This window comes from Brachycentrus maculatus, unplaced genomic scaffold (assembly GCF_059751285.1).
Source record: "Brachycentrus maculatus isolate JH-2025_06_01 unplaced genomic scaffold, ASM5975128v1 h1tg000301l, whole genome shotgun sequence".
In the NCBI taxonomy this organism is placed as follows: domain Eukaryota; kingdom Metazoa; phylum Arthropoda; class Insecta; order Trichoptera; family Brachycentridae; genus Brachycentrus; species Brachycentrus maculatus.
The window spans coordinates 646,760-667,423 of NW_028281052.1; the positions used below are offsets into that span (position 1 = coordinate 646,760).

At 32.1% G+C, this 20,664-nt stretch overlaps 1 protein-coding gene across 10 annotated transcripts in view; it reads right to left on the reverse strand.

Annotated features, from left to right (window-relative positions):
• Positions 1–20,664, reverse strand: part of Zasp52 (Z band alternatively spliced PDZ-motif protein 52) — a 110,595-nt gene that overhangs the window by 80,078 nt on the left and 9,853 nt on the right. For all 10 annotated transcript variants that reach the window (XM_088267634.1, XM_088267642.1, XM_088267632.1 and 7 more), the window contains exon 2: positions 16,515–16,620. In XM_088267634.1, the coding sequence (XP_088123760.1) occupies positions 16,515–16,619 (105 nt within the window). In that variant the 5' untranslated portion in view covers position 16,620. The remainder of the gene's footprint in view (positions 1–16,514; positions 16,621–20,664) is intronic.

Genomic DNA, 20,664 nt, shown 5'->3' on the forward strand with positions numbered 1-20,664 from the left:
GTGGCGTTCTATTCTCTCTGCTTACCCTTTCGGGAAGCGGCGTGGCTATCAGTAAGCTACTTTTGTATATTGGTGTAGAAGTGAGTAGTGTATATATTATGTCCCTATTTTTGTGTTTTTCATTAATGGAATCAAATAATAACTTCTGCCTCCGTAGCGTAATGGTTAGCGCTTTGGTTACCGTGCTGGAGGTTCCGGGTGCGATAGCCAGGGGGCGGGTCAAAATAAAAATTTGTGATTTTTCACATTAATATTTATTCAATATTAAATGCGGGATTGATCACCTTGCCTTCATGTAAGTAATGATCATGATAACACTGCGTCAATACGATGAAGCGCCCTATGCACCATTCGTTGTGAATAAGGGTTTGAAGAAGAAGAATAATTAAATAATGAATAAATAACATCAGGTAAAATTTTCAAAGGATTCCGTCGTCAAAAATGTTTGAGCGCCGCTGTCTTACTGCATCGCGGAGTAGAAATTTCATGTCGGGCGTTTTTATTTCGAAATAACACAACATGTGCTGTTTTCGCGAAACTTGAATAAATACTTATACGTCCAGTGAGGTCACTCGAGGGTTCTAGAGGTTCGAGGGTGTCCAGCTCCCCAGCTGGCGAATCCGCCAAAAGGGAATATATGTAATAGGGGATTTGAGTAGTCCACTTGCAAACCACATTTTGTTAAAAAAGCAATTCGTTGAGAAAACTGATAAAAATGTGTACCATCTGTACTTTATGGAAAGATATATATATGTAGTGATTAGTCCAATTTTCTTATTTTGTTTTTATCTTATGGTTTTTATATTTTCACATTTGTTATATTTTCTCTTTTTTTTTATATTTTCTCATTTGTTTGTTTCAAATATGCTTCTTACCTTGTGTTTTCTAATTTATTTCTTTTAAACATGTTCCTTGTGCCTATTTATTATACCTGTTTATTGTTTTTATATTTTGCCATGTATTAGTATTAGTTTTGGTTATTTAAAAAACAAAAACTTTTTTGTTACTTTATTATTTGTGTTCCTGTCTTGTTAACCTTAATCCCATGTCCCAAAATGAGAAATAGAAATTACTCATCGGGAATATTATATGTATATAAGAATGATTTAATAAATAATGAATAAATAAATCTCCTCATACATACCCAGCCGCTTTCAAGTATTTGACATACCTGATTATGCCAGGTTTTCCTCGGACTTCCTCTGCTTCTTTTCCAACTACATTCGCATCATAAATTTGTTTAACCGTTCTTTCCTCACTCATACGTTCTACATGTCCAAACCATCTCAACACACCTTTCTTAATTTTATCGAAAATGCTTATCTCAGCTTTGCAGTCCTTCCTTATTTCACTATTCGAACATCTATCAAACATCGTTTTGTCAATAATTACACATTATGAGAAAGATCCATTGCCGCCATTAGCTGAACAACGTAATTTTTAAAACATAACGTGGTTTTCAAATGGACTACCCACTTATACGAAATATGGGGTAGCTGTTGAATCGACCCTTTGTATAAATGTCTGCGAAATGCAAAAATCATATTCTTGGCTCGAGTACCGACATGGTACACACAGACTGGCTTGTTCTCACGAGTGGATACTTGTGTCGCGTATATGGTATTATACATTATAAATATTATTATACTAACTTCGAGAACTTTGAACATATACCGAATAATGTACATACAGCGTACGTTGGAAACCGCTTAAGGGGGAATTCACAAAATTAAATATAGTATAATAAAAATCAAAATAATAATTTTGGCTAATTTAAATAGCGCCATTTTCGTAAAATACTACCTCAAGGGCGCTTCACTGTGAATGAATTGGGGAAAATATTATGGTGAAAATGATTTAGCAAACAAATGTGTTTTTAGCCCCGTTGTGTAATGGTCAGCACGTTCGGCTACCGTATTGGAGGTCCTGGATTCGCTTCCCAGGGGGGAGGGTTAAATAAATAAATGTGATTTTTTCACCCTGCTATTTTTTTAATATTACTCTGGACTGATACCAGAAGCAGAAGGCTTATCATATTTCCCTCGTGTGTTAACGATAATGATTGTGTTTATATGATGCAGTGGCCTATGCACCATCGGGTGTAGATAAGGGTTCGAAAAAATTTAAAAAATAGTAGTATTTACCAACATAAATTTAATATAAATCGAATTATGTTTGTTTTTTGTTGAGGTTTTACTGTACCTGTAAAAATCCATTTCTACAATATTTTTCGCTAACTTTATTTTTAATTTAGTGGATTTAACCGGATTTTTTCGTCAGTTATATCGAGGTTTTACTGCACATGCAAAAATCCATTTCTTATAATAAAATTTATACATTGTATAATCCCCTTTAAAATACACAGATTTTTGAGTCTACTAAGTTGTATTTTATTACAAAAAACACATAAAAATCAATATTGTGACAATTGTTTAGCCTAGTGATGGCATTTATTTTTAATTTCCCGGATTTAACCGGATTTTTTGTCCGTTATATCCGAAGTTCGTTAAATAGAGGTTTGTTTTATCGAGGTTTTGCTGTACTCGCATAGTTTTGTACATCAAGTATGTATCTACTTTGTAGTTACGTCCTTTGAGCGTATCTCGAACAATCATTATTCATTCATTCAGTACAAAAGCTTCATTTAGAGATGTTTATAAAACAGACCATTATAATAACTGCTGCAAGCTGTAAGCGATCTGGCAACAATGATTCTATATATGTTGAACGTGACTCTAACTTGTGATAATAAAAGTATAAAAAAAATGAATCATGATATTATTTTTCTGCGGATTATCGGGGTAAGGATTATTACATTATATTGTTTTGAAAATACTCTTTGTAAGATAGGAACAAACTATTATACAAAGCGTGTTAAGCCACCATGCTGGGGGTACCCGGGTTCGATTTCCAGGGGGGTGATAAAAATATTTGTGATTTTACACACTAATATTTAATCACCCTGGACAGGTGCCTGAAGCGCAGGAGTGATCACCTTGCCTTCATGCAAGTAATGATCAAGATAACACTACGTCTATACGATGCAGTGCCCTATGCACCATCGGGTGCGGATAAGGGTAATAAGATGGTAATATATATATATATATATATATATATATATATATATATATATATATATATATATATATATATATATATATATATATATATATATATATATATATATATATATATATATATATATATATATATATATATATATATATAAATACATGCGAACATACTATAATTTACGCTTTTATATTTTATAATTTATATCATAGTGTTGTCCGCCTCCGTAGTGTAATGGTCAGCACGCTCTGCTACCGTTCTGGAGGTCCCGGGTTCGATTCCCAAGGGGGGTAAAATAAATAAAAGGGATTTTGTCACTTTAATATTTATTCAATATTACCCTAGACTGGTACCTGAAGCGGAGGGCTGATCACCTTTCCTTCATGTGTAACGATCAAGATTACACTGCGTTTGTATTACGCAGTGCCCTATGCACCATTGGGGTGCAGATAAGGGTTTTATTATTATATTATATTATTATTATATATATATATATATATATATATATATATATATATATATATATATATGTATATATATATATATATATATATATATATATATATATATATATATATATATATATATATATATATATACATATATAAATACATGCAAACATACTATAATTTACGCTTTTATATTTTATAATTTATATCATATGTATTTACATCTTCTTACAATACACAAAATACTATACTTTAAATTCTCTCAGACTCTTTTCATTCTTCATACATTCAGGCATCTCATCATACATTTTCAAACCGGTATACATAATAAAATTTTACAACTCTCATGATATATCGCTCACTCCTTTCAAGAACGTCATAAATCAAAAAACTTGATTTTTCAGGAGAACATTTTTAAAGTTTAAAAATATAACACAATGTACTAAAAGTAAATATCAAGCCACTTATTGAACTTTTTACTGTGCAACAGATCTGTTAAGTTAAACCTTTATAGGTTTTCCTCCATTTGAAAAATATTTTGTATATTTAAAATAATAATTAAACAATACCTTTTCTTCAAAATGCAAAAATTTCATTTTCTGCCCTGTAGCGAGTAAATATAAAGTTAAAAATATGACTCTTGCTGGGATACAGTACATTTTCTGGGCATTCCGAAAACATGCACAACTGAAAATTGACGATTTTTGATTTATGACGTTCTTGAAAGGAGTGAGCGATATGTAGAAATTGAGTAGTGTGGTTGTCAATCATGGACAAAATGGTAAATGTAACACGTGTGTAAAGTAATCTTTTGCCCAGACTTCCATATTCTTCTTCATCTATGTTGAGATGCCAAAACGAATTTATTCGTTGATAAAAATAAACGAATAATGGTACTCTTAGGGGATTACCAAAGAAACTGTAGTTGTGATTACGTCACAGCTTCTTGTATAATGGAATTGAAATATTATACGGCATGCATCCGTTTGATTTATGAAAAAGCTCAAACGCATTATATCGAAGTTGTCCGATGTTGAAATGGCATTCCTAATTCCTCGCATCGCTGAGACGCTAGTCACTGGTTACTAGTCACTACATAGCTACTAGCTGCTAGCTACTCGCCTCAGTGTGGTATCACATTTCTCGAGATAAGACATTGTCTAAACCAGTGATTCCCAAAGTGGTCTATATCGAACCCCAGGGGTCTATGACAACTTGCAAGGGGTCTATGTTTTAATTTGAATTTAAAATATAAATGTATAAAACCTAACATGTGTGGTTCAAAGTGAGTAACACTACATATACCGGCTGTCAAAAATACATTTGAAGTTAATGAATTTGATCAAAATCAATATCAGGTAAGGCAAGGGGTCTACGAGATAAAAGAGTTTGGGAACCTCTGGTCCAAACCACCTACCTTCCGTACTGTACTTCAGCCATTATCCGTATATCTTTCTTCTACACGTCTAAAAAAAAAACAAAAACAAAAAAAAATATCCACTATACCAGCGGTCTATATAACCGGGGTAAATTACCCCAAATGGGGTGAAAATGTTTTTTGGGGTGATATGGAAATTTTTCTACTTACATATTTTTTTACAAAAATGTTAATAATATTAGTATTTAACCACTTACCGAGATTTTTATGTCTACCGGTTTCAAGACGTACCCGTCTCTTCGTCAGGACAATCACTACTACAGCATACAGCATACTACATAAATACAATATGCTGTAGTAGTGATTGTCCTGACGAAGAAACGGGTACGTCTCGAAACCGGTAGACATAAAAATCTCGGCAAGTGGTTTTATACTAATATTATTAACATTCCTGTAAAAAATAAGTAAAAATGACTAACCACAAAGTAAATGCTTTAAATATTAATAATATTGAGAAATTTTTCTAGTTTGGTATTTGTGTAGGTACCTTAAAAATATCTACATTTAAAATCCGCCAGATCCATGTAAGTCAATTTTACAAAAATGCAAAATTCTCCGGGTAACATTTATGTTTCAAAGATTTGTCTATCATTAGATAGAATATTGTGAAATAGAGAATTTCCCCATTTTTTCGGATTTTTTTTCAATATTAAAAAAAAAACACGAGACGCAAACCGATAATGACGTCATCTTAATTTTTGGCCTATCCCCGCTCTCTGATTGGCCGATATAGGTCAGAAGGCATGTTTCATGAATATAGCGGAATTTGAAATACAACTTACGAAGGTTTTCAAGTATATAAATATTTTAAACAATAAAACCCACATTTGGCATTCCGATAGAGCATTTATTTTAAAATATTATAAAATTGGATCTGGCGGATTTTGAAATTAGGCGACACATTTTTACAAATTTAAACAATTTAGAAATCGATTTAACGCTGAAGACTATTCAAATTGCTCTAATATAGAAAAGTCCCAATTTTTAAGTAATTGTATCAAACGTGAAGCAAAATCATTTCTCCAAAAACTGAAAATAAAAACTTAAAACCTGAATTTTTGTTTGATCTTATTTGAGCCTACACCAAGAAGAAGAAAAATTATTTTGAGAGTATGCAGTTTCTATGTAAAATAATTATTTTGTAGATGTCGGTGCTTAACATAAGTTGTAGCCAGTCGTCAATCGTTAGTTTTGGTTTAAATATAGCAGTCAGTGTTGCCATCATACGTGGATGTAAGACATTCAGATAGTGTTTATTTAAATGACCTAAATCTCTTATTAAACTAGACGAGATGGAAAATTCTCCGAATCTTCGTCCTATGTAAGTAACACCAAAATATATTATTCCAACGCGAAACACGAAATGAACAAAATTTATTGAAATATGACCCCTATTTAAATATACGTATGTATATATTTCATATATTTTATATTATATATCCGCCTCCGTAGTTAATGGTCAGCACGCTCGGCTACCGTTCTGGAGGTCCCGGGTTCGATTCCCAAAGGGGGTAAAATAAATATAAGTGATTTATTCACTGTAATATGTAATAACACATGTAATAACACTACCATGGACTGGTACCTGAAGCGGAGGCCTGATCACCTTTCTTTCATGTGTAAACGATCAAGATAACACTGCGTTTTTATGACACAGTGCCCTATGCATCATTGGGGTGCGGATAAGGGTTTTTATATGTATATTATTATATATTTATATATATATATATATATATATATATATATATATATATATATATATATATATATATATATATATATATATACACGCATACGTATTCACAATAATTTTAGGAAACGTGATCTTTTTAAATCATAGTATTTTAGTTAAATATTAAGACAAAATAACTAAACTTTTTTGAAAACTGTATTATATTTTACATATATTGCTTGGATATACGCTTAATTCACAAATTCCAGCTTAGAGCGGTACAGTCAGCTAAAATTCCACATCCATCAAAATAACATAATAATAATAAAAGAAAATAAAATAACAAAATAAAAGAAATCTAAAATCTGTGCATCTTTAAAAAATGAATGCAGTATGTATACCGCCAACGAGCTTGTATCCGATGCGGTGTCCTTAACACCATCTGGGTGATGTAGGGATGCAGATGATAGCCGAAAAAGAAATAAATATAAAAAAATAAATTATATTCAACATACATGAGGAAAATAATTTTGAAGACACGCGCTAATTTCTTGCGAAAATAACACTCGACAATGAAAAACATTTATTTATAGCATTACATATTCAGTGTGTGTGCCACTCGTAGCGTAGGTAGATTGCGCAATTGAGAATACTGAGAATTTTGACATTTCTCGTAAGAATTTGATTTTGACAAACTGACCATTCCGGTGATGTCAGAGATGACAACCATGTGTCACTCGTCAAATCAACGTGACGCACTGTCATATAGTGCAAATATAGCACAAAAATCAATGAAGATAATTATTTATAATTTAAGTTTTACACAGTAAATACCACTGTTAGTTTTTAATTTTTATTTACAACATTTTGAGTGTGTCCAAATACTTGTTCACAATTCTGAATAATCTCCAATTATGACATTTATTTTTAAATTCTTTCAGACTCATTTTATTCTTCATACTTTCAGGCATCTCATCATACATTTTCAAACCCTTATACATTAAACAGTTTTGCGACTCGGTTTTTTTCAACAATGGCAGTCTTATTTTATCCTTATTTCTAGTAATATGTTCATAAATTTTTTGTTTAACACTATTTTATCCTTTTTTAAGCAGAAACTCATAAGTATGTGAGGTCCGAATCCTGGACGATAATCACATACATGAGAAACGCCAAATAATACCATTTTCATTTTTATTATTTTAGCTTATAATTTGACCAGTTAATTAATTTAAAACACTCTCAAATGTATTATAATCCAGGATTCGGACCTCACATACTTATAAAAGAGTTTCTGCTCAATAAAAAGCTTCTTTTCATCTCACCAATAGATGTCTCTAGTGAAGTTCTAGTGATTGAAGAACAATTTTTCAAAATTGGTTCATATATATATAGAACATCCAAGAATTTGAGTAGTGTGGTTGTCAATAATGGGTAGAATTGGTGAATGTTACACGTGTGTAAAGTGATCACTTAAACCAGCCTATGACGAGGGTTAGAACCTACGAACCCTCTAAATGTCCAGACTTCCATATTCTTCATTTATGTTGAGATGTCAAAAAATGATGTAAAATATAACTTCAAATTGAAGATAATCTAGATTTGTATTTAGACGCTCGAAATGTTGTAAATACCTTTATAATTGTTCGATTGTCATATTTCATTTATATTTATCACAACAAAAACAATAAACACGATTTTTACCGGATATAAAGACCGGCCGGACACCATCTCCCGAGAGGTATTTCAGGTCCAGTCTGAAATCCGGTCAGCGCTCCTTTCCTTTTCCAACGTACATCAATACGCCATACACTCATTGCGGTCCATAACTCATCTCGAATCTAGCGCAGGAGAACGCCATGGGCTGTGAAACACATTCAAATCTCGACTATTCAGATAATTTATTCACCTCGAGATGGCACGGCCTATTTTAAGAGCAATTTTTAGCAGCGCAAAAACGGCTTTTGCACACTCATACAGGGTGGCGCAAAATCAATCACCCTATCGGAAGATGTCATAATATGTGCAAATGGCGTCGTACGTCAGTCATATTTGACATTTGTGAACTGGACAGCTGCAGTATACAAACGAATATATAAAACTGGCACAAATGGGCATCGACACTGGCGCCAGCCACTTGACCGATATCATCTTTTCCACATAACAGAAAAAAATGTAAAGGTCCAAGTAATGATTTTCATTACTCAAAACGATTTTTTATTTATTTATTAAAATAGTTATTTAAAAACAAAATTGGATGATTGATTTATTTTTCGCCATTCTAAATTTGTTTATATACTGCAGTTGTCTGTTTTTGTTTTTATAATTTATATTTGAGGCAATGAGTTTGTGATTTTCCATTTTATAATTAAAATATAATTTTCTTTTACAATCACTTTAAATATTATATTATAACTTAATCATAATGACCACGATTAATTTCTACAAAACATACCTTCCTATTACTGGTAAAAAGATTCAAGTTCTCGTTTTATAGAATCGATTCCCAAACTAAAATAATTTGTAATTAAAATATAACTTTGTTTTAAAATCACTATAAATATTTTATTATAACTTAATTATAATGCCGACCGGCTTCGAAGTTAACCGCTTCTTTTTCAAGACTGATACTATTATTAATCTAATATACTAGTATTAATCAGTCTTGATCGCTTCTTTTTCAAGACTGATTAATACTAGTATATTAGATTAATAATAGTATTTATAATAATAGTATCAGTCTTGAAATAGAAGGGGTTAGCTTCAAAACCGGTAGACATTATAATTAAGTTATAATAAAATAAACTTTATAAAATTAAACAACTTTGTTTTTAACCACTTTTGTATTATTAGTAGACTTTTTAACCTACCGGTTTCGACAAGACCCTTGTCATCATCGGGGTTTATTAAATTCTAAAACATTAAAATGGTACTCAATTACATTCCTAGGGGAACAGTTTTTGGTAAGGGAATGTAAGTAAGTATTTGAATCTTTTAGAATTTGATAAACCCTGATGATGACAAGGTTCTTATCGAAACCGGTAGGTTAAAAAGTGGTTAAAACAAAGTTGTTTAATTTTATAAAGTTTCTGCCACAAAGTATCTGCGAAAAACATTCAAGAAAATAATAATAAATATAAAATTAATAAACCCTTATCCGCACCCCAATGGTGCATAGGGCACTGCGTCATATAAACGCAGTGTTATCTTGATCGTTTACACATTGAAGGAAAGGTGATCAGCCCTCCGCTTCAGGTCCAGTCCAGGGTAATATTGAATAAATATGACAGTGAAAAATCACTTATATTTATTTTAAAAGAAATTAATATAATAAAATATTTGTAGTGATTTTAAAACAAAGTTATATTTTATTTTCAATTTGTTTTTCTTTTTACAATAAAATGTTCAAAGATGGCGCTTATCCATCACAGCGATATCGACAGTGATTAATTACGTCACGTCTGGCCTATATAGCGCTCTGCGGAGAGCGGAGATGGGCGGATCTCTTCCCAGGGGAACAGCCGGGAGAGAGGGAGAGCAAGCGACCAGGAGAGCAGCAGGGCGCAGGAGAGGAGTCGGACTCGTGCGAGCTACGAGGGCGGCAGACAAGTTAATTTAAGCGCAGATTTTTGCACTCGGCCCCAACGCAACAGCCGGACTCGACTCGAATACTCGGTACCGATACAATATATTTTTATATAATTTACCAAATGTTTATTGCAATCGGTGAATTATTCTAAAAACCCACCGTAGAGCTGTGAATAATCCTTGTTTTCCCGGTACCTACCGAGAAGTAATCGTGAACTTGTGATTTGTTTATTGTAAAACCAACATAATAGTTACAAAAATAAAAATAAAACATATATTTATAATTGAAAAAAAAATCCGCATTATTTTCAAACATTTCATTTGCGGTGTTTGAAAATGATGCTAAATGCATCGAAACACGTGTCACGGTAGAATTTAAGAAATAGTGGTATTTACTAAGTAAAACTTTAATTAAAAATGGATAGATTTTACCACAAAGTGACTGCCGAATCAATTAATGAAATCCTTTTATTCGTTTACATTAGTCTTATTAGTAATTTTTTTCACTTAGTCCATTGCTTTAAAAGCCATGGACTAAAGTACAAAAAAATGCGCGTCCAGAGGAAAAAAAATCGGACGAATTTAGTAATAGATTTACGCGTCCAAAGGGTTAATGTGGGCTGCGGGTATATGGTACGACAACGTGCGGTTTTTCTCGGCACTTTGTGATTTATTCCCTTGCACACTGGTTTTATTCTATCCAATATTTATTATTAAGAAATTCACCTTTTGAAACGAAAACACGTGCGTCTGGTTTATATGCACTTACCTAGCCTCGTGGCTCGTACGGTGAGTAATCCACAGTGGATGTAATGATTAATTGGGTCACAATGCCGATGAGATTGATCACGAGACAAAGCTCCATTGGCAGACGCTCTCATTTCTCAATCGTTGTTCATTATCTGGTATTTCTAATGAGTAACAATCGTTATATTATCATAATATCTTCCACTTGATTATGGCAGCGATACATTAAATGAAATGTTACTTATAAACATAGGTAGATGTTGTCAATCAATCGTCAGACCCGCACTCCTATACGGCTCCAAATGCTGGACGATGTATAGCACCTTCTCTAGGCAACTAGAATCCGCTGAAATGCGAATGCTTAGATGGTCAGCTGGAGTGTCCCTTAGAGACAAAATAAAGAGTTCACGCATTCGTGGAAGCCTGGGTGTAACAGACATTAATAGGAAGGTAGAGGAAATACAATTGAGATGGTATGAGCATATAGGATGCTGAGAACCCGAACATGTAGCTAACCAGGCGATAGAAATGGATCTTCCTCGAAAGTTATCTAGAGGAAGACCAAGGAATTCATGGGTGAAGCAGAAAGATAACATGATTCGAAGGCATGGCCTAGGTGACGTTATCCAGGACAGAAGGACATATAACCTGAGGACGAGGAGAGTTAACCCCAGCAGTCTACAAGGAAAATAAGCTGGGATGTAGCCAGGAAGAAGAAGACACATAGGTGACGAAGAATATGAAGGTCTAGGTATTTACAGGGCTTACGATCCATCATAGGTAGGTCTTTTTTTAAATATATCGTAGTCGTGCAGGAGAAAGTGACTAACTAACAAAACGTAAAATTTTCAGGAGGGCCATTTAAGTCAATTTTGCTCAGCAAGAAAGTAAACATCAATGCAGTTAGTCATTTTTAACAAGTCAATATATTATACTTCCAAGTTTAAAATCCTTTGGTATTTTTCAGGACAATATTAAGCTAGTAAGATATCAAATAGTCAATGATCACGTTTTTGTAAAAAAATGCACTTGGTCACTTTCTCCTGTATGACTACGATATTAAAAAAAATTACCCGCAAAGCCTCTACTTTTAGAGACTTGTCTGCAAGTAGGATAGTAAGGATAGGGAAGGTAAAAAGCTTCTCTTATCTCATCATAGCTGTCTCCAGTGAAATTCTAGTCGATTCAAACAGTTTGTTTCAAATCTTGTTTGTTTGTTTGAAATCAATAAATAAACTTAGAAGTTCCAAGAATTGGTGTAGTGTGGTTGTCAATCATGGGTAGAATTCAATTCAATTCAATTCAATTCAAATCAAACCCTTATCCGAACCCCAATGGTGCATAGGGCACTGCATTATATAAACACAGTGTTATCTTGATTGTTAACACACGAAGGAAAGGTGATCAGCTCTCCGCTTCAGGTACCAGTCCAGGGTAATATTGAGTGAAATAGAATAGGTGAATGTTACACGTAAACCAGCCTATGACGGTCGTAAATCCCGAAATTGCCCAGACTTCCGTATTCTTCTTCATCTATGTTGAGATGTAAAAAAATAATATATTATTACGGAGCGTGATTATTACGAAAACGCTCAACCTTTAGCCGGATGATGCAGTTCAGAGGTTATAGAAATATTTAGAAAGGATGTCTAAAATAATACAAAAGTTTGGTAAGGTTATCGCGCTTATGCCTTTATTTTATCACGTTTAGAGCTTGTTAACCTATATCCGGCGGCTAACCGCAATGATTACTATATACCTTCTTTAAAAATACGAAATTTGCATAAAATAAATATTCAAAATATATTGCAAAATGTTTTTAGGTATATGAAGTCATTATTTACAAGTAGGTACGTGAAGATTTTTAGTAACGGGGAATATATTTCGATGCCTTTAAGGCCTACATCTCGGGCGCTCAAATCACAACGCGCTCGGCCGCGCTGAGGGTTGGACGTGTATTCACATAATTTTTTATAATTTTTTTTAAATTCATTTTTTGGTTAAATTCATTCAAAACACAGTAAGGGTCATTTTTTTGTGGTAGGTTTTTTTTGAATTTTTGCACTAAGTAGATTCTACTTAGTCCAAAAATGCAAAAAAAAACGTACTACAAAAAAATGTCCCTTACTGTGTTTTGAGTTTGGAAGCCGACATGTTACCTGGATTTAGCAATGCAATCATTTTTGCGACTTAAAAATAATACTGGGCCTTAAGGGGGGATTATCAATAGGCCGCAAGTTGATTGTCTTTATATTCAGGTAACGTTTAACGTTATAAAATTTTTTGCTTAAAACACAATTTTTATATTGAAAAAAATCAGTTTTTCTTCGTAATAAACATACAGTTTTGTAAAGAAAAGTTATTGAAAAGTATGGAGTTAAAAAATAGATAAAAAAAATTATTTGCCAAATACCAATATACAATCTAAAAAAAATGTGCGCGGACAAAACGCGGGGCTTCTCGCACAGCCGGTCGCGTATTGACTTTGTATATTTGAGAGTATACCCTTAAGTGAGTGATGAGCTAAGTGGAGGATGATAAAAAATCTTTTTCAATCTACATATATTCTTAAATAATAAAATTCCAATATAATCGTGCATTCTAAAAAAATGTGCGCGGACAAAACGCGTTGCTACTCGCACAGGCAGTAACGTGTTGACTTTGTATGTATTTTAATCAATTGTTTTTACGATTCGATTTTACGCATTTTTATCGATTGTTTCGCGGTATGAACGATAATCCTGAAGTTATCCGGAGCATTGGTCTGTATGTTCCCGATAGTTACCTAAGACAGCGTCGGCATAGATTGTTTCACATTCCTATATACATGACCAACCTGCGGATGGTTATGCCTGTAGGAAGAGCTACCGCTATGTTGAACGATATCAATCCGGATATTGATCGGTTCCATGTCACTCACTCCTTTCAAGAACTTCATAAATCAAAAATCGTCAATTTTCAGTTGATCATGTTTTCGGAATGCCCATAAAATGTTATAAATCCCAGCAAAAGAGGCATATTTTTAACTATATATATTTACCCGCTACTGGGCAGAAAGTGATGTTTTTGCATTTTGAATGAAAAGGTATTGTTTAATTTTTTTTTTAAATATACTAAATATTTTTCAAGTGGAGAAAAAAACCTTCAGGTTTTACCTAAAAAGATCTGTTGCGCAGTAAAAATTTCAATAAGTGGCTTGATATTTATTTTTAATACAGTGTATTATATTTTTAAACTTTAAAAACGTTCTCCTGAAAAAACAAGTTTTGTTGATTTATGACGTTCTTGAAAGGAGCGAGTGATGTGTCTGAAGGGGTATTCCGAAGCGGGATTCCTGTACATCTTTAACAAGAGTATTCTAGCTTATTCTCGATTTTTGTTAATGTATACGCTTTAAATTTTAGTTTGTAATGTGTATGTTAATTATAAATAACGTAGTCGTACAGGAGAAAGTGATCAACTGACAAAACGTAAAATATTCAGGAGGGACATTTAAGTCACTTTTGTTTGGCAAGAAAATAAACATCAATGCAATTTGTCATTTTTAACAAGTCAATATATTTCACTTCCAAGTTTAAAATCGCTTTGGGATTTTTTCAGGGCAATATTAAGCTAGTAAGATATCAAATGGTCAATGATCACGTTTTTGTAAAGAAATGCACTTGGTCACCTTTTCATGTACGACTACGATATATAAGTTGAATTGATATTTAATATATTTGAGAGTATACATACACCCTTGAGGGATTAAAAACGTAATGTAAGAAGTTGGGATGTATGCAGGAATGAATAGCTGGACTTTACAAGAATCTATCAATTATCATATCGGTGAATACATTCATTCTCAATATCGTGTGTTCATCAATCGCGGTCACTGAGTCATTTTAATACTTGATGGAATTGCATATTGTACACATGCGATATAAACTCGAGTGGGTACCACTGCCAATAACAGTTGACAATGGCGATTTCAATGAATACGTATTATAAAATTCGTTCAAGGGTGTATTTCACAATTGTTTTGATTAATTTTAGAGTCAATGAAAATACGATAGCGTAATTCGATTGTGTATTTTTAAGAATATACTCATCCTTATATATATATATATATATATATATATATATATATATATATATATATATATATATATATATATATATATATATATATATATATATATATATATATATATATATATATATATATATATATATATATATATATATATATATATATATATATATATATATATATATATATATATATATATATATATATATATATATATATATATATATATATATATATATATATATATATATATATATATATATATATATATATATATATATATATATATATATATATATATATATATATATATATATATATATATATATATATATATATATATATATATATATATATATATATATATATATATATATATATATATATATATATATATTTATATATATATATATATATATATATATATATATATATATATATATATATATATATATATATATTTATATGCATTTATAAACTTTATTATACGCACTTTCTTAATTTTAGAGAGTTGAATTTAAAAAAAAAACACAAGCTAGACGTTTGAGAGAAGCAATTATGTTAGTTTTTAGTAATATTTAAGAAATTACATAAAGAAATTAAAAAAATTGTAAGACATTATCATTTTTAAGAAAAAGGTTTAATGCCATTACATGTAAATCTTAAAAAAATATAAGAAATAATGAAATAAATATATATATATATATATATATATATATATATATATATATATATATATATATATATATATATATATATATATATATATATATATATATATATATATATATATATATATATATATATATATATATATATATATATATATATATATATATATATATATATATATATATATATATATATATATATATATATATATATATATATATATATATATATATATATATATATATATATATATATATATATATATATATATATATATTTATATGCATTTATAAACTTTATTATACGCACTTTCTTAATTTTAGAGAGTTGAATTTAAAAAAAAAAACACAAGCTAGACGTTTGAGAGAAGCAATTATGTTAGTTTTTAGTAATATTTAAGAAATTACATAAAGAAATTAAAAAAATTGTAAGACATTATCATTTTTAAGAAAAAGGTTTAATGCCATTACATGTAAATCTTAAAAAAAATATAAGAAATAATGAAATAAAAGAAAACAAAAAGACTATTATACCATTAATCAAATACAATACAATAAACCTTGAGTGTAAGTCCCTCTCCAAGCATAAGAGCTCAGTCTCTTTTTTGGAGAGGCACAGCGAAACTAAAATTATAAGTTTGCCATGTGTATAAATGTATCTAAATTGTATTAAAAAATTTAACTATATTAAATAAATAAAATAATTAAATTAAATTGAAAATAATCATCGAAATCCCAGTTTTTCACAGCGGAGATCGTCAGTGGTTATTGACACGGCGTAAAGCGAATAAAGGACTCTTCTTACCTTCTGGATGACCAGCGGAGTGCCGAAGTCCTTCCCTCCTTGCAGCCTGAACCCGAGCGGACAGCCCTCGGGCCGCGTGAGCCTGACGCTTATCAACTGCGCCATCCTGCAGACAAAATATGAAAGTTTTCATTAATTGTTTCGATATACGTATACAGTCCTGGCCATATGTATTAGGCACCCCCTGCAGTATTGGTTTATGTCTTTAAATACTGCGACTCTTGGAATTCTTGTAATCTTTTTGGATTGTATCGTATTTTGATGGATTTTACCTACTACTTATATTTTTTTATTTTTTATTTCTTAAGTTAGCTTATATTACAACTTATATAAACTATTATTTCCACTTTATTTACATTTATATATATATATATATATATATATATATATATATATATATATATATATATATATATATATATATATATATATATATATTTACATCTCTTTATAGTAAACAAAACATTTATTTTTAAATTTTTTCAGACTCTTTTCATTTTTCATACTTTCAGCCATCTCATCATACATTTTTAAATCCTTATACATTAAACAATTTTGCGACTCGGATTTTTTCAACAATGGCAGTCTTATTTTATTCTTATTTCTAGTAAAATGTTCATGACAATTTTTGTTTAAAACTATTTTATTACCAACATTTTGAATGTGCCCAAATACTTGTTTACAAAATCTGTCTAATTATCTTCAATCACAGGAGTTATTTTTATACTATGTTTTTTTTTCATAAAAATATCCCAGACTTCCATATTCTTCTTCATCTTTGATGAGATGTCAAAAAAATTATATTTTATTACCTGCTATCCCGACCTACAACAGTTAGGGGCATGTTTTATTTAAAAACCTCCGCCTCCGTAGTGTAATGATCAGCACGCTCGGTTACCGTTCTGGAGATCCCGGGTTCGATTCCCAGGGGGGGTCAAAAAAATATAAGTGATTTTTTCACTGTAATATTTATTCAATATTACCTGGACTGGTACCTGAAGCGGAGGGCTGATCACCTTTCCTTCATGTGTAAACGATCGAGATAACACTGCGTTTATATGAAGCAGTGCCCTATGCACCATTGGGGTGCGGATAAGGGTTTTATTATCATATTATTATATTTATTTAAAAACACTATTTTTACCAATTTCAAGGGTCAGTTTTATATGTGAAACATTGCTCTCCGGTTATTTTAATCAGTGAATAAATGGATTTTTTCTGTATTTTTCATTAAGGCTTTCATTATTTTTTTATTTAAATGTCAAAAACTGTGGTATTATCTATCCAATTTAATTCTATCCAATTGCCAAGTTTCACTTGGCAAATGCCACTATTTCTTATCTAATGTGACACGTATTTCGATGCATTCCGCATCATTTTCAGATACACATTTAAAAAAAATTCCTTACAATTTTCAAATACCGCATGTGAAGCTTAGTCTAAATAAACAAGGAGTTGTGTCCTTGGGACGTTGAAGGATGAAGAGGGGGTAGGAGCTGTTCCTTAGTTATTTTTATTTATTTCTGTTTTATTTTTTATCAGTGGAAAAAACAGACAATAGGGAAGAGGCGTGTTACAATAGATTTTAAGTAATAGTGGTATTTACCCAGTAAAATTAAAATCAAAAATTGACGTGAAAAAAACATCTCTTTTCCTGCACGAACAATGATTTTTATGTATCTTCCAACTCTTATAAGCATCTAATGGCCCATAAACTGGTAGGCAGAGAGAATATAACGCCACACTACTCTTTGCGAACAATCTTCGCCTCTTTTACATTCATGCATCTCCTCATACATACCCGCCGATCATTCCGATGCGTGATTACAGAGTGGTGTGGAGTTTTATTCAGTTAATTGTATACAGTAAACTCCCCATTACGTTGAGATAGATACTGCGTTATCGGAGGAAACGTTATACAGGGTAGATGTTTTTAGATTCCATTTTAATTCAATAATGACTAATTTCAGTCATTTCCACTGGTCAAAATGTAATAATATCAACCTCCTATAACGTTACCTCAGATAACGCGGAACCTATCTCAATGTTATCTGGAGGCTTACTGTATATACATACATGTACAGTGGAACGAGAAATTCGCATAGCGAGCAAACAGAAAAGCGAAAAATTTGCTCCCTTAACGAGCGACGTTTTGCTTAACGAGTTACAGAGAAAGGGGATGTCTCCTTTTACGACATTCACTCGTAAGCTGGGACTTCCGAGCCAGTCAAAACAAAAAAAATGTTTCGCTTAACGAGTGGGATTCTGGAACGAATTATGCTCATTATGAGAGGTTCCACTGTATGTATATTGATACACAATACTGTGTCTTATTGGAAACAATGTTTTAAAGATCGAATATATAAGTATAGAGCTGCGAGAAAACATGTTGAGCTACATACATATTTTAGGCAAACGGACGAAAAATAATAAGGCCAGCCAACAATAGCATAACACAATGTGCGATTAGCGTGTTACCTATAATAATATTCAGAAATAATATCGCACAGAGGCGTAATATAAAATTACGTGTTTTTCGTGCTCAAAGTATTTGTACAAACGATCATGATTCGATATCCATCTGCGATATATGATTATATCAGACAGCCTGCAATTATTTATATCGAAGCGCGAAGAAAAAAAAGGAAAACTGTTATTTGGTGATAAAAACTGTTATCTGTATACAAGATGACCGCGAGGAATAAGGCGGTTTTGAAAAATATAAAGGTGGAGACTGGCCGGAACATTTCGTCGTACCGTAACACGTTACGATGCGAGCATTCGTATAGTCAGTACAGCGAGTCGAGCGCTCATCCATAGTTTTGGATGCTCGGTGACGCTCGCCGCGAGCGATGTTACGACGAAATGCTCCGGTAGTCTTCACATTAAAATGTCTTCTTCTAGATCCGAGGATCTGTCTGTTCCGTCTGAGGATATGTCTCTTGCGACGTGGACTGGCAGCTGTCACGCCATCGCTTTGGAGGTCTTCCAGGTGGTCTTCTTCCGTTTGGGTTCTCTTGGAGAACAATTTGGACCAGCCTATTTTCTTGCAGTCTATTGACATGGGCATTCCAGAATCGTCTTTGCTATCTTCCCTTCTTCTTCTTCTTGTAGATCCTAGGGATCTGTTTGTACCTCCGCATGTCGCTCTTGGGATGTTGACTCCCAGCTGTCTATCCATCTTTTTGGAGGTCTGCGTCCTTCAGGGTTGCCTTGGAGGGCGATACGTGGAAGTCTGTCTTCTGACATTCTGTTTACATGTTACTTCCAGTATCGCCTTTGTTGTCGTCCCCACCTCACGATATCCTCCGTCTTACACATGCTTCGGATGTCGGTATTTCTTACTCGGTCTCGCAATGTGTTTCCGGTTATAGATCAGAGAGTCTTTATCTCGGAGGTTCGAAGTCGAGATTTTGTTCTGGAAGTATCTGCTCTTGCCTCAATCCCATAAGTGCCTATTGGTCGAACACATGTTTTGTATATTTTCATTTTACTTTCTTTCTATATCCTCTGTACTACACATTTCCCTAAATTTCCGTGTTCCATATTCGGTCTTTTAACGAGTTTCCGGTTATGCACCTCAATGTCCTGATTACTGAAGTTCTTAGAAGAGATTTGGTTCTCGCTGTGTCTGCTTTGGTCCCTATCCCATATGTGGCAATCGGTCTTACACGTGTCTTGTATATTCTTACTTTTCTCTCAATATTCATGCAATTATTCTTCCAGATTATTTATCTTAGGCATCTCGATTTTTTGACCTGTCTTTGAGTCTCATTATAGAGGTTGCTGGTGGCAACTCCCAGATACTTAAGCTCCATTATCTATTCAATTATTTGATTTTCCACAACTAGTTTACATATTGCTAGGTTTTTACATTTCTTCTTATTTGTCTAAAGACTATTTGTTTTCTCTGTGGATATCAATATGTTGTATTATAGTGATGTTTGATGGAGTTTATAAAGCATTCTTTGGTGATCGTCTTCAGATTCTGCGACGAGTACCACATCGTCGGCAAAGCACACGATTCTTATTACATTTGATGTTGAAGTGAAAAATTACTGTCAAATGTACGCTTTTGAAGTTATGTTTTGTGAAATAATGTCTGATCAATCAATGGTATTAATTTTATTATTTAATAAAAATAAACACT